Raw genomic sequence first — 15,231 nt, forward strand, 5'->3', positions numbered from 1 at the left:
CTTTCCTCTGCTGATCAGGCCAATTCACCCAGCAATCTTTTAAGCGATGGCGGGAGATCCATCCCATTGTCTATCTCCTGTTTTATACCACCAAGGAAAGAGCTTCTGACATGACATGAAAGACTACAGTGCTATAACAAAAACTGAGAACTCGTTAGTATAAAACAGTCAGGACAGTGAGCTTTATATGCAGCTATTCAGAGAGCCCCCCCCATGACATGTGATAGATATGCACATACTAGCAATACACAGTGAACACGAGTATAAAGGGAGAAGGAGTTTCAGTCTTTTATACTTTTTTGATTACACAAAGCTGTATGTTTTGGACATTGTTCACATGAATGAGGCATAGTATAACAGAATATTTACAGTTTATGTTCTTTGCAGATATTTCATATCCGTAAGAAAACAATGTCACAAATACATGTAACTTTTTCAAGGTAAATTTGACAAGTAACACACACTCAAAGTAGTGTCTTGTCAGTCACCACTTGTGCCACGTACAGAATGGAAAGCGCACACTATATCAATATTTGTTATTGGAACAAAACAGTGACAACCGATCATTTCCCATGGCCCACATCTGCGGGATGAAGTCTTCTGAAGAGGATGTCAAGCAAAACACACACAGTGACCGCCAATCTGTCATCCTGGTGAAGGGACTATAAAGGGGTTGTATGAGCAGACACCAACCACAGAGATTCAGAGCTCACCAGAGCAGTATCTGCCATAATCCTTCCATATTATAGAAATGTATGCAACAGATGGGAGGTAAGTGCTAACAAGAACAAGACCACTGTATGAATGGAAAGAAAACTAGAACATCATGGCTTCAAGTCCATCCTCCATGAATCTCTTATAGATGGCCATAAATTTTGCTACAAACGCCTCCAAATGATAAATAGCTTTGCTTCCAAGCTGCAGCCGATGCTCGTAGTATGCCGCCATCTGCGCTACCTCACCTTTCAGCTGCCCATCACAGTTATTGAGTAGCTCCGATAACAAGGACTGTAATGAGAACACAGAATACAAGTGTTAGTCTGTAGATTCAGAGGATTAGAACAAACACATTTCTCACATTTCACACTCAAGGTATAGTAAGAGAATACTTATGGAATATTAAGTGACAAGATGGTTCTCTTACAGTCTATATATAGACATGGAGGTCTAAGGGTAGACTTGTAATGGTGCTTTTAGTGTGTCGGAGCAGTAAGGCCTAGTTCACACGGGGACGGAATAGCATATTTTGGTCCTGATTTTGACGCGGGAAGCCCTTCCGCTCTGGAGTATGCCCAAAACGAATGGCCCTAGTCCAGAGGGTGCTGCCGCGAGGAAGAAAGGGCAGCTCGCTTCTTTTTTCCGTGAGCGTCAACATGCCGCTCACGGAAAAAAGATCGCTAGCAGTCTCCATAGACATCTATTGTCCGAGCCCCCTCTGTCCCAGCGTGAACGAGCCCTTACTGTCCATACAGTACAGCAGCCCTAAAGTCCTTATTCTACGGCACTGGATGCGGGTCCTATGCTGCCCTGGAAAGGGTGCTCAACTGGAAAATGACGGAGGAGATCCTAATCTAGTGGCCTAGTAATACCCCTTAGTTTTCGCTTTGTGTTGTGGCCCTGCGTGGCCCCCTTGTTACTGCTTGGGATATGTTGTCCCCCTGCATTTATTTCTTTTGTTCTTGTGTTTTGTTTTTGTCTTTTTTATTTTATTCTTTTTCTCAAAATCTTTAATAAAAATTGATTACACCTAATCTAGTGGCCTAAATGAAGGAACAACCAAGGTGATTTAACCCTTAGGGGGCGTTCACACTACCGTTGGTGTCCGACGGCTAGTGTCCGCTGCTAATGTCTGTGCAAAATCTTGTGCGGATATTAGCAGCGGACACTAGCTGTGTCCGTGACATTTTGCATTGATTTAAATGGACATCGAGTGCGTTCTTTTGAAAAGTCGGACATCTTTGGGAACAGACACTTAAGGACACCCACAGACAGTAAAAGAACGCACCAGATGTCCATTTAAATCAATGCAAAATGTCATGGACACAGCTAGTGTCCGCTGCTAATGTCCACACAAGATTTTGCAGGGACATTAGCTGTCTGACACCGGCGGTAGTGTGAAAGCTCCCTTAGATCAACATAATTTATCCAGCTAACAAATGCTGATGTTACAAGTATTAGGCAAAATGAAGGGCTATGAACATTAGGGTATAAAAGTGGCAAAAGGCACGGAGAAGACACCAAGAATGCTTTTTGTATATATTCATACTGAAGCTGTACATACCTTCATTATGATCTCAGGTGGAATACAGTGGGTTAAGAGCTCATAAAGTCGTCCACGGACCTCCAGCAACCTATTAAAATCAGAAAATTAGACAAAGCAAGCAATATTTACAGAGCACAGAATATTTTACAGCTAACCGCAGCTGGAGACATACACAGGAACGTTGCTTTGCTACAGCGGTCTGTACCAACGTCCCTGCTAAAATCAGCACTGTAATCCCTTCATTCTCAGACAGGGCAGAGATTCCAAAAGTTAGGACCCCTCTGATGATAACGTGAGGGCACTAAATATGTATTTATCGAACACTTTGCAAACCATATGAATAAGATCAGCATCTAGCATAAAAGTTTAAAGGGGATGTCCGATTTCAGGTAAATATTGAGAGACCAATGTTATTGTCTATGTAATGAAAACTTGTACAATACTCCAATACACTTTTAGCAATTCCTCACAGTTTTTTTTTTTTTTTTAGATCTCTGCTTGCTGTAATTCACTTTGCTTTCTCCAAATGGTTTAAAATCAGTCCATGTGATATACAGCACAGCACAGCAATCAGACATCTGCCACGTAACAAACTGTGCACCTGTGTGTCCATTACATGATCATGCACTGATTTGTATTGACTGAAAGCAAGCAGAATGAATGACTACAAGCGGTGATCTAAAATACCATGAGGAATTAATAGAAAAAGTGTATTGAAAAATGTAACAACTTTTCATAAGTGAAATTATAATATTTGTCTGCAAACGGACAAGCCCTTTAAATCAGCTCCTGTAGATAAAGAACCTGTGAAGAGCCCTACAAAGCCTCATCAAGAACACCAGGACACCACGTACAGCATCCTGGCACTCTTCCGTGTCAGATACAGAACACCCTGGACGGGGTAGCAGAAGGCGGACAAGACTGGAGTATGGACAGCTGAGATAAAAAAAAAAAAGGATCAGCCACTACTCTGTGTGGGGGTCATATACTGAGTGTGGGCGTGAAAGAAATACATATCTCAAAATAGCAGACTGTGATCACAGACACTTCTGATGCTAATTAGCATATGAATAAAAATGGACTTATTCAAAAACTACTGAAGTGATTTACATATAAAAGGTAGGTGTGGAATAGCCTTTCTAAAGACTATGCAAGTATGTGCTTAGCTAAAAAAATTTCCCAGTGATAGAGCCCCTTTAACACACCAAGCTCAAAGGGTTAGCCACCATTGAACTAGAACACCACTTATTCTGAAAGTCGATCCAGATTATAGGAGGGGAGTCAGATTCTCTGCCTTTTACTAAAGTGGTTGTAAAACTAAGTGTTTCAATGATGTAGAAACTCACGGCTGACTGAAAATCTACATAAAGCAAACAAATAATAAAAACTAAACTGCCCAAACATTTGCTCAGTGACAGATGGACGGCCATTCCACGCATTTGTGGAAAACGCACTATTTGTTCTTTAACAGAATTGTCTTGAGGCGTGATGGGAGAATATTCCGCTCTCCTCGCATGTTATATATAGTGACACGCTTCTAGTGAAGCCTTGGTGCATAAACACTAATACCCCAATATACACTTACACTCCCAATAATACAAGGAGCAAGGCCAATAATAAGTATACAGGAGAGAAACAAATTCAATATTTTTTTGCTATTACCCCATGAATCAGTCAGCAGACAACAAGGATTATCTACAGTAGACTGGAATAGCAGACACGACACAGGCCATAGAATATAACCTGTATCTGTCGCTCTCCAATGCATACCTTCATTGTGTTTGGTTGTATAAGCTGTTAACCCCTTTCATTGCAGCTAAGTTTAAGTTACAATTTTTTCACTCTCAAAGAGACATGAATTTTTTTTACTTTTTTATTTTTTGTTACACACGATGTGGTTTTTGACTTTTTTTTTGCTCCAGCACACTGCATAGAACTAAAAACTCCACCTTGAAAAACACTAGTGGTATTTGCAAAAAATGGCGTAAAAATCTACAATGTGTCTTTTCTCACCTACCATTGATTTCAATGGTTTTTCAAGGTGGAAAAATATTGACGTCGTCCCCCAGCTGAAAAAAAACACCCAACAAACTGCTAGAGGTTCTGTAACTGTTCACGCCTAGTTATTTGGTCTGGATTTTGATGCGGGAAGCGTCAGAACCCGGACCAAAATGCGCCTGCCGCGGCTATCCACGACTGTCACAGCTTTCGACGGTTGTGGCTTTACACTCCGGACTAGGCCCAAATGAATGGAACTAGTCCGGAGGGATTGTTGCGGAATCTGCGTCAAGATGGGGTAGGTCGCTTCTTTTTCTGCGAGTCGTAAAATACCGCTCACAGAAAAAGGAAATGACCGGCTCCCATTAAATTCAATGGGAGGTGTTTTTTTGATCCGGATTCCGTGTCAAAATCCAGACCAAATAACTACGTGTGAACTAGGCAAGAGGAAAAAAAAAAAAAATCTGCTACTAACTTCCATCGAAATGAATGCAAAGCGTTTTTTGAGGCAGATTTTAAAGGCGAATTCTGCCCCCAAATCCCCTTATTCTGCAGCTCAGTTCTATTACAAAAATACTTTTATATAGTTTTTGTTTTACTACTTTAAAATAAAAAAATAGAATTGCATTGTATCACTAGTTGACTCACATTTTCATCTTGGGATTAATTTGTGCCTTTTTAGTAAATTTAGTGCACAAAAATACACCGGAAGCAACAAGAATAGAACAAAAAAAAACAAAAACGTAAATAATGATCTTCCCCCACTTTTCTCAGTTCATCTAACCTTTGTGGGGTTTGTTGGCTGACTATGGCATTGGCGGTCTCCTTCACATAAACCTCCCAATCTGTCTCTGGCAGTTCTTGATCTGAGCTGAAGGGATATCTGTTAATAAAGAAAGAAGAAAATTGATGTAATCAAACAGATTGCTGAATTATTTTAATCTTTAACTTCATGTTCTCACTCAATTTCCCAAATGAACACTTAGGCTAGGTTCACATCTGCGTCCGGGTGGTCTGCTTAAAAATAAGCAGTTACCTTAGGAAACCCGCGGACCCCATAGACTATAATGGGATCCGTGTGGTTTCCGCACAAAAAATATGGAGAGAAAAGTTCTGCTTGTAGTGCGTTTCTCTCCACACTTTTTATGCGAAGAGGGGAACAGAATCGCCAAACTCAGCATTATAGAAGTTAACAGGGATACAATTTTTTTGTTTAGCATCAGGGGAGGACTTGGAATAAAACAACAACCTAAACTGACATCTGCTCCCATGTGTTCCTGCGCGGTGGTTCCTTAGTTCTATATATAGAGAAGCTGCAGTTGTGGCATCAGGTCAGCAGGACCACTACCACTACCTGTCACTACCACATCACTGCTGCAACCTCTGAACAAACAAGGCGATGGTGACAAGGGCTGCAGCGCAAGAATGGCAAGGGGGAGAGATAAAAAACCAGCTAGACTCCCACTGAAATTAATGAGAAAGTTGAAAGGCTGGTTTTTAGGTGGATCAAGACTCGAAATCTGCCAGAACAAACATACCCATACAGTTCCTCGGTCAGATTTGCTTGATTCACTCAGACAGTAAACTGCCAATATTTTCTATGTTCCCTGGCAGAAATGGCTGAAACGTGGTTGTGCATTACATTGGCAATGCCAGAGTATTAAACAATTACCGGACACCATTGATATACTATTACACTACGGTGTAGAAAGGGGTTAAACAGTAATACTCACATCCTATTAAAAAACAAACAAACCTATATACATTACGTACTGTTGAACGCGGCAAGCCTCACACATGAGAAGTGCTTTTCGTAGGTTCCTGCCAGATTTCTCTGCAATCTTTCGAGCGAGCTCTTGTGGTAGAGAAAGTCCTTCTTTTCTGCACACATTAAACAGAACTGTGCAAATCTGCAAAGAAACTGGTTGTTAGGTATAATTTATATGCAGTTGTATACCTTACAATCTGTACGGAAGTCACTAACAAGGGGTAACAATTACAAGCACTTTCCATCCATTTGGAAACTGAGTAGTCTGAAATCTGTAGGTTGTCTCACTAGAGATCTAAGCGGTCGTGTATCACCCCCACACTTTACATAAGCGTTGTCTTGTGAACACTGTAGCTAGTCAAAGCAATCAGTTCAGACTATAAGGGTATTGTACATAAACCTGTTAATAATGATATGACGTATTGAGTAGGCTCACTCATACCTCCTCAGTGCTTGGAGCTGGTACACGAATCGCCAAACATCTGCTTCTTATTGGAGCGATGACTTTTGATGTCGAGTTACAGCACAGAATGAGCCGACAAGTAGACATATACTTCTCCATGGTTCTTCTCAGTGCGTGCTGAGCGTCTTTTGTAAGTTTATCCACTTCAGTTAACAGGACAACTGGAGAATAGAAAAATAAAATGTGCAAGTGGTGACATTTCTCTAGCGACTATTACAATTTCACCGTCCAACAGCAAACTCAGGTAGATATTGCATGATGAAGAGGAAATGGCGCCTATGATCCCCTACTGCTGTGAACCTGAACTGCAACAGATCAGATGCTCAAAGTGGCAGCGGCTTTAGGTTGAGAACAGCTTCTCCAACACAGGACGGTGACAACACGTTCATTGGGACATGGCCTGTCCACAGGTCAGTCCATTCAAGTGAAAGGAGCAGCCATAACAAGAACGGCCCTTATTCAAAGTACAGAACTGTGCTCGGTATTCATCAAGTCAACCACAAGTGCTCACAAGTATGATGCTGTATTAGTGAGGGGATGAGCTGATGGGTGGGGGTCTGAATCACAATATAAAATACATAAAATGGTTCAAATGCAAATTGTGAAAGATCTGGAATAAAGTGCTTAACAACGAAATCACACAAAGTGTCCAATACAATGTAATAAATATATGGGTAACCTAATCGGTATATTTGATCATTCCCCAAGCAAATCTATGGAGTCCCAGCATCTCATACATATAACGTGCATATCCATAGTGAGGAGCAGCACACAGGGGAGCATATACACTCATACATGATACAGTCAGTGCAACTCATGTGCAGCTACAACTTATAGAACATCAGTCACCATATCTGGAAAGGAATATATTGCTTTACTAGCACATCAAGTGCCAAATAATATAAAATCAAGCAAAATGGGAGAGTGATCCAGGACCTACCACCAGGCCAGAAGATGCTCAGCCACCCCCTCAGTCAGGGTAACTATGTATCCTTTATGAGGTCTCGCCAAACCCAGAACAGTATATAAGTATCTCAGGTTCATACCGCAGAAACCCCCTCTTGTGGCAAGTGGGAATAAGACATTCTATGTTACACTGGAGGAATGCTTTTAGGGTGATGCATTTTTTCAAGCACTACCAATGTAACAGAGGATGACTTACTCCCAATGGCCACAAGAGGGGGCTCAGCTGTAGGGAACTGGCCGGCATAGAGGATACACAGTTCTCCTGACTGAGGGTTTGCAGAGTGTCCTCTGACCTGGTTGAATGAACCATCATAGGAGCTTAGGTGTTGGATGTTTTTTGTTTTTTTTTCCTGGAAAAATTGACCAAATGTGAAAACACAACTGAAGGAGTTTTCTGAGATTAAGATATTGCTGAACTATCTTTAATCCTTTCCCCTTTGACTCTCCACCTTCCAAATACCAAATTCTTCAATTCATGAAAAAAAGTCAGTGACTTTCAATGACAGTAAATATGACAAAATGAATTATACATCTAATTACACAATATTAATAACTGTATAATTACCGCATATACTCGAGTATAAGCCGACCCCCCTAATTTTACCACAAAAAACTGGAAAACTTATTGACTTGAGTATAAGCCGAGGGGGGGAAATGCAGCAGCTACTGAAAAATTTCAAAAATTAAAATGGTCGGAGTTTTTGGGTGCAGTAGTTGCTGGGTGCTGGGAAAGGGGAGGGGGTGTTTTGGTTGTCTGTCTGCCCCTTCCCTGAGCTTGAGGACTGTTTTTCTTTTTCCTCCACTTGGAATTCAGCCTGGCTGAATATAGGGTATCTGCAGTGCTCCTATTAACCCCTTCCCAACGGAACAGGAGCACTGCAGATCCCCTATATTCAGTAGACCGGGCACTATCAGTCACAGGGATACCTAATGTGTTTGTGTTTCATAGTCATTTTCTACTTTTTATGTATTCTAGGGAAAGGAGGGATTTACAACTTTTATTTTTCTAAAGCTTCTTTTTTTTCCCCCACTATTTTATGGGAGATTCTATTCTATACACTGATATTGCAGTTGGTCATAGAGCCCCCCCCCCCGTAAAAAAAAATAAAATAAAACATTTTCTTGCTGACTCGAGTATAAGCCGAGGAGGGCTTTTTCAGTACAAAAACTGTGCTGAAAAATTCGGCTTATGCTCGAGTATATATGGTAAAAATAATTATTTTATTTTGAAGGAAGAAAAAAAGTCAACTTTCACCTCCGTAGCCCTGTATATTTTATTTGGGCTTTATACACAAGGCCATTTGTTACTCAAATATTTCCCATCTCAGGGGTCCATTTGGCCACTAAAATGGTCAACGATGTAATGAAAACATCATCACTTGAGTACAAAACTTTAAGCTTAGGCTAGGGTCACATCAGTGCAAGGACTGCCAAAAAGTTACCCACAGACCCCTTTGATTATAATGCAGGACTTTTCTCTTCAATGATTTTTGCCAGTTTCTGCAGCGGGCTCTCCAACAAAGACTCAGAAGTAGATGTGATCCTAGCCTTAGCAGGTAAAGTTGTTTTTTTTTTTTTGTTTTTTTTATAGCATGGTGTCCTGCAACCCACACATATATACATTTTAATAACACAATGCACAAGTAAATATCTTCACCCACAATGAGATAAGACTGACCTTTAAAATCCCTTTGAGTACTTGTTTCGAGCTGTTGTGACTGAGCAACAGTTTTCAGTAATTCTTGGATCACCACACGATCACTATTACCGGCATCGCTAGAAAATACAAAACAGCATCATAACTAACTTTAATAGTAAGACTCCACATCTAAAGCAAGACTATAGGAGATTGATGTCCGGACCAAAATAATGTCAAACACCTCCCTAATTTATTAAGGCCCCACTGTGGATGAAATCAATGCAACATTTCAAGTCTTATTAACATTAAATCATAACAACAGCGCAAGGCTCTTCTGTCCAGGAACAGCCGACAGCTCCACTACTACAATGTAGCACCTAAGTAACTAGCTGTGTGACAGGAGGTGGATGTCCACACGGCGTTTTTGTTTGCAAGCTGAAAAAATCTGCTTCAGGAAATAGTTACATAGTAAATCAGGTTGGATGAAGACATCAGTCCATCAGGGAACTGTTTTTTTGATGCGTTTTTTCACATATGTTATGTTTTTTTGTTGCATTTTTTTTTTTTTTGCTCCAGCACACTGTATGGACCTAGAAACTTCTCTTTAAAAAAAAAAAAAAAAACTAAGGGCTGGTTCACATTAGCGTCCAGAAGGCGTCCGAATGAGGACCCCCCCAATCAGAATATCAGCGCAACTGCAAGTGCTGGACAGTTAAGCACACAGACTCCATTATATTCTATGGGGTCCGTGCGCTTTAACTCCAGAGCGCTTGCAGTTGCGCTTGTACTCGGTCCGGGGGGGTCCTCATGCGGACTCCTTGTGGACGGAACACATAAGCTAGTGTGAACTGACCCTTAGGCTGAGTTCACGCGGAGTTTTTTTGGTCAAGAAAAATCCGCTCAATAAATTTCCTGTGGCGTTTTTCAAGGCACTCTCCGCCTAAAAAAAAAAAAAAATCAATGCAAGTCAATGGGAGGCGGAAAATCCACCTCGTGGTTTTTGACAACTCCGCGTCAAAAAAACGCATGGTGGATTTTCGGCCTCCTATTGATTTTTTTCAGGCGGAAAACGCCTGAAGAATGCGGAAATCAATTAGAAGCGGATTACATAGAACTGTATGGTGAGGCGTTTTTGGAGGAGGATTTTGAGGTAGATTTCGCCTCAAAATCCTGACCAAACAACTCAGTGGGAACTCAGCCTAATGGTTTTTCTATTGACTTCAAAATGTTTCTCAAGGCGGAAAACGCCTGATGATAGGTCGTGTCGCTTTTTTTTTCCCCCGTTTGCTGAAAAAATCCACTAGAGGAAAAAAACTGCTACTGACTGAAATGAATGGGAGGCGTTTTTCAGATGGATCCACTGTCAAAATCTACCTGCAAAAAATATCGTAGGACAGTTTGTATTCTCTGGCAGAAAGCAGAGATCTTGAAAATTAAATGGAAAAGAAACATAAAACATTTTAAGGGCGGGTTCACACCTGTGCCCAAACTCTGTTATGCAGGTTTCAGTTTACTGCCCGAAACTGGACAGGAGATGGAAATCTGCAGGCACTTTTCAAACCCATTCATTTGAATGGGTTTGGAAAGTGTCCGTCGGTGAGCGGCTGTGAGCGTTTTGTTTTGTTGTTGTTTTTTTTTTTAACTGGACACAAAGTCGGACGTGCAGGACTTTGTGTTCGGTTAAAAAAAAAACAAAAAATGGTGTCGATGTGGAGAGCACAAAATGCTCACGGGCACTCACTGACAGGCAGTGAATGCAGGTTTCCGTCTCCTACTGGCAGAAAACAGAAACCTGCATAACAGAGTTTGGGCGCTGGTGTGAACCTGCACTAAAAGAAACAATAACTGTAACAAATACAGTAGACAGATGATCTCCAGGCATCATACCTTGGATTGACTTCCAGATGATAGTTGCTTGCAATGGTGCTGATCTCAATTTTCTTCTTTGATGGAGTCTGAAGACATAATAACATTCATTAAAACAATTTACATGTGAAATATTTTCTTCCTTTCCATAGCATTTACTAGATTCCTTGCCATTGTTGCTAAAAGAATAATCATACCATGTATGAAGATGTAGGACCCTAAACCACCATGGCAGTATACCAGACAGGAATGGGCTTATTACTGAAAACAAATCTCCATCTCCAACTGCAATGATGATCATGACATATGTATCAAAGAAGAAAAAGACATGGCCGCACATCCCAACCTTATACATTGATCTAGTGCTTCTCAGCAAATTTTATAATACCAAACATGAGGTTCTTAGTATATATATTGATCAATTTGCATAAGCCCACTAGCCACTTCACAGCGACTTCTTTATAGTGGGTCCCTACTCTACTGGGTGTGGCGCTGCACAGCGACCGCCACAACCGCAACACAGTGCCTGCAGGGCGAGCGACCCAGCTGCCCGGCAACACCCCTGTCACCAGACCAAGCCCCAAGGCTCTGGGCTGCGCCGCCGTACGGGCACAGCGCCACAGAAGCAGCAGACACCACACAGCACCGCATGAACAGATCTCAAAAATTCACCTTACCATGTTGCCCCAGTCAGAAGACTGAGAGCTTGTAGGTGGGTCCCTTTTTGCAGTCTCCTGCTAATTAAAAACACCTGGGCAAAATGGGGGGAGTGCTGGTACCAAGGAAAAACAAAAAATGAGGGGACAGACCTACTATATGTATCAAAAAAGAAAAAGACATGGCCGCACATCCCAACCTTATACATTGATCTAGTGGTTCTCAGCAAATTTTATAATACCGAACATGAGGTGTGGTGCGGGGTGTCTGCTGCTTCTGTGGTGCTGTGCCCGTGGGGCGGAGCTGCCCAGAGCCTGGGGGCTTGGTCTGGTGACAGGGGTGTTGCCAGGCCGCTGTTTTGCGGTTGGTGTGCGGCGCCGCGCCCAGTAGAGTAGTGATCCACTATAAAGAAGTCGCTGTGAAGCGAACCTCATGTTCGGTATTATAAAATTTGCTGAGAAGCACTAGATCAATGTATAAGGTTGGGATGTGCGGCCATGTCTTTTTCTTTTTTGATACATGATCATGACAGTCTGAGAGGTGCCGTCACCCTGAGCTTTTTGTTTACCTAAATCCATTCAGCCACTCCAAAGATATAAGCCCATTTAGTGTTGATGCAATTACGGTATATTTTACAGCAGTTCAATCCCTAGTTTCGGTCTACAGGCATATGTTAACAGACATGCATCATGTTAGGATTAGGAATTATGGGACATGCTACACTAATACCTCAGACTAGTGCACCAGTCTCCATAAACCTATGTGACGTATATTCAGATCACAGGATACCACATATTACATGCACCAATAGCTACAGAAGGCCTCCTTGGAAGACAAAGACATAACAGTAAACAAAATCCTCATATTAGAAGAGGCCACACCGTTATTGACTGATGTTCAATCCGCAGTTTCTCCACTCCGGCACCATATAGCTCCCTCAGCAAACACATTATTCTGGTTTTCTTCCCAGCTCCAGAAGGTCCAAACACCAGCAGATGAGGAAAGTCTCCACATTGTACCTACAGACAGATAATATCAGCATTAATAAGTTATTAACAAGGTTTATAAGGACCATTCCCGCCCCCTCAATTTTGGTTATTTTTCAATCACCCAGCCCTAGTAACCATAACCTAGAAGTTGTTATATACATAGCTAGAACTCCCTTTACATGTGTTTTGGTAATAAGTTTGCTGTAAATGGATCGCTCTCCTTTTATGAAGTTCTGCATCAGCTCCTACTTAGTGATGCAGAGGGCTGATGATAGCACAACTGTGGTGAGACAAGTATATACAGATGTGAGTGTACATGCCTCTATGGATATATAAAACTGATGTACAGTGTTGGCCAAAAGTATTGGCACCCCTGCAATTCTGTCAGATAATGCTCATTTTCTTCAAGAAAATGATTGCAATCACAAACTCTTTGGTATTATCATCTTCATTTAATTTGTCTTCAATGGAAAACCACAAAAACAATTGTCAAAAAGCCAAATTGGATATAATTCCACACCAAACATAAAAAAGGGGGTGGACAAAAGGATTGGCACTGTTTGAAAAATCATGTGCTGCTTCTCTAATTTGTGTAATTAACAGCACCTGTTACTTACCTGAGGCACCTAACAGGTGGTGGCAATAACCAAATCACACTTGCAGCAAGTTGAAATGGATTAAAGTTGACTCAACCTCTGTCCTTGTGTGTACCACATTGAGCATGGAGAAAAGAAAGAAGACCAAAGAACTGTCTGAGGACTTGAGAAGCAAAATTGTGAGGAAGCATGAGCAATCTCAAGGCTACAAGTCCATCTCCAAAGACCTGAATGTTCCTGTGTCTACCGTGTGCAGTGTCATCAAGAAGTTTAAAGCCCATGGCCAGGTGGCTAACCTCCCTAGATGTGGACGGAAAAGAAAAATTGACGAGAGATTTCAACGCAAGATTGTGCGGATGGTGGATAAAGATCCTTGACTAACATCCAAACAAGTACAAGCTGCCCTGCAGTCCGAGGGTACAACAGTGTCTACCCGTACTATCCGTCGGCGTCTGAATGAAAAGAGACTGTATGGTAGGAGACCCAGGAAGACCCCACTTCTTACCCAGAGATATAAAAAAGCCAGGCTGGAGTTTGCCAAAACTTACCTGAGAAAGCCAAAAACTTTTGGAAGAATGTTCTCTGGTCAGATGAGACAAAAGTAGTAAAAGGCATCAACATAGAGTTTACAGGGAAAAAAAAGAACACGGTCCCTACAGTCAAACATGGCGGAGGTTCCCTGATGTTTTGGGGTTGCTTTGCTGCCTCTGGCACTGGACTGTTTGACCGTGTACATGGCATTATGAAGTCTGAAGACAACCAACAAATCTTGGAGTGTAATGTAGGGCCCAGTGTGAGAAAGCTGGGTCTCCCTCAGAGGTCAGGGGTCTTCCAGCAGGACAATGACCCAAAACACATTTCAAAAAGCACTAGAAAATGGTGGTGAGAGAAAGCACTGGAGACTTGTAAAGTGGCAGCAATGAGTCCAGACCTGAATCCCATAGAACACCTGTGGGGGAGAGATCTCTTGATGGCAGTTTGGAGAAGGCCCCCCTTCACATCTCAGGGGGGGCCTGGAGCAGTTTGCCAAAGAAGAATGGTCTAAAATTCCAGCAGAGCCTTGTAAGAAACTCATTGCTGGTTACCGGAAGCGGTTGTGCGCAGTTATTTTGTCTAAAGGTTGTGCTACCAAGTATTAGGCTGAGGGGCCAATACTTCTGTCCGGCCCATTTTTGGAGTTTTGTGTTAAAATGATTAATGATTTGACTTTTTTTTTCATTCTCTTTTGTGTTTTTTTCATTGCAAACAAAATAAAGATATTAATACCAAAGAGTTTGTGCTTGCAATCATTTTCTGAAAGAACACGAGTATTATCTGACAGAATTGCAGGGGTGCCAATACTTTTGGCCAACACTGTATGCTGTGGTAGTGGGTGGGGGGCTCACATGACATGTATTACTGTGGTGGGGGGACACATAGAACATGTATTACAAGGTATATGTACCTAGACGAATCAGACCCCGATATAAACCAGAGAGCTCCTGCTGCCTGCCTCCTCATACCAGACCTCAATGTCCTCATATAAATAGACACTTTACAGCAGGTCCCAGCACAATTCACACCAGGCGGCTGGCTTACCAAATTCCGCAGCTGAGTCGCCTGCTCCTTATGATAGTCCAGCTTGGACAGGGAGGTCGGCCGATACTTGTCTACCCACAGACTCATCACTGCACACAGAGGATGAAGAGCGCTCACAGTGCAGACGGCTCAAACCAGACCTTACAGCGCGCGAAAACTAGATCTGCATTGCGCATGCGTACTGTGACCAACACTACTGTTCCGTACGACGCTAGGAGGAATACGTGACAGTGAGAACTACTCGGTACTGTCCTCTAATACGGAGACATTTTGGAGAAGCCATCTAATGGCGCGGCACCTGGCAGAAATGATGTCATGGGAGGGCGTGGCCTCCGGATTATGGCGCTGTATAAATAACAGGAAGAAGCTGCAGTGTATACTGGTGGACAAGACCGGGGGACAGTCACAGGACTGTATGTCACAGACACATACTAACTAACAGAAAGAG

General features: G+C 42.1%; 1 protein-coding gene across 1 annotated transcript; it reads right to left on the minus strand.

Moving 5' to 3' along the window:
- Window positions 1–307: 307 nt before the first annotated feature.
- On the minus strand, window positions 308–15,070 carry RFC3 (replication factor C subunit 3). Its single transcript, XM_075262938.1, has 9 exons — window positions 14,784–15,070; window positions 12,502–12,639; window positions 10,985–11,052; window positions 9,137–9,234; window positions 6,472–6,653; window positions 6,035–6,171; window positions 5,046–5,144; window positions 2,282–2,351; window positions 308–1,008 (listed from the first exon to the last, which is right to left on the minus strand). The coding sequence occupies exons 1-9, from the start codon at window positions 14,868–14,870 to the stop codon at window positions 817–819; spliced, it is 1,071 nt and encodes a 356-aa protein (XP_075119039.1). The 5' UTR covers window positions 14,871–15,070; the 3' UTR covers window positions 308–816.
- Between the last annotated feature and the right edge of the window lie 161 nt (window positions 15,071–15,231).

The sequence above is a fragment of the Leptodactylus fuscus genome, chromosome 2 (assembly GCF_031893055.1).
Source record: "Leptodactylus fuscus isolate aLepFus1 chromosome 2, aLepFus1.hap2, whole genome shotgun sequence".
NCBI classification, from domain to species: Eukaryota; Metazoa; Chordata; class Amphibia; order Anura; family Leptodactylidae; genus Leptodactylus; species Leptodactylus fuscus.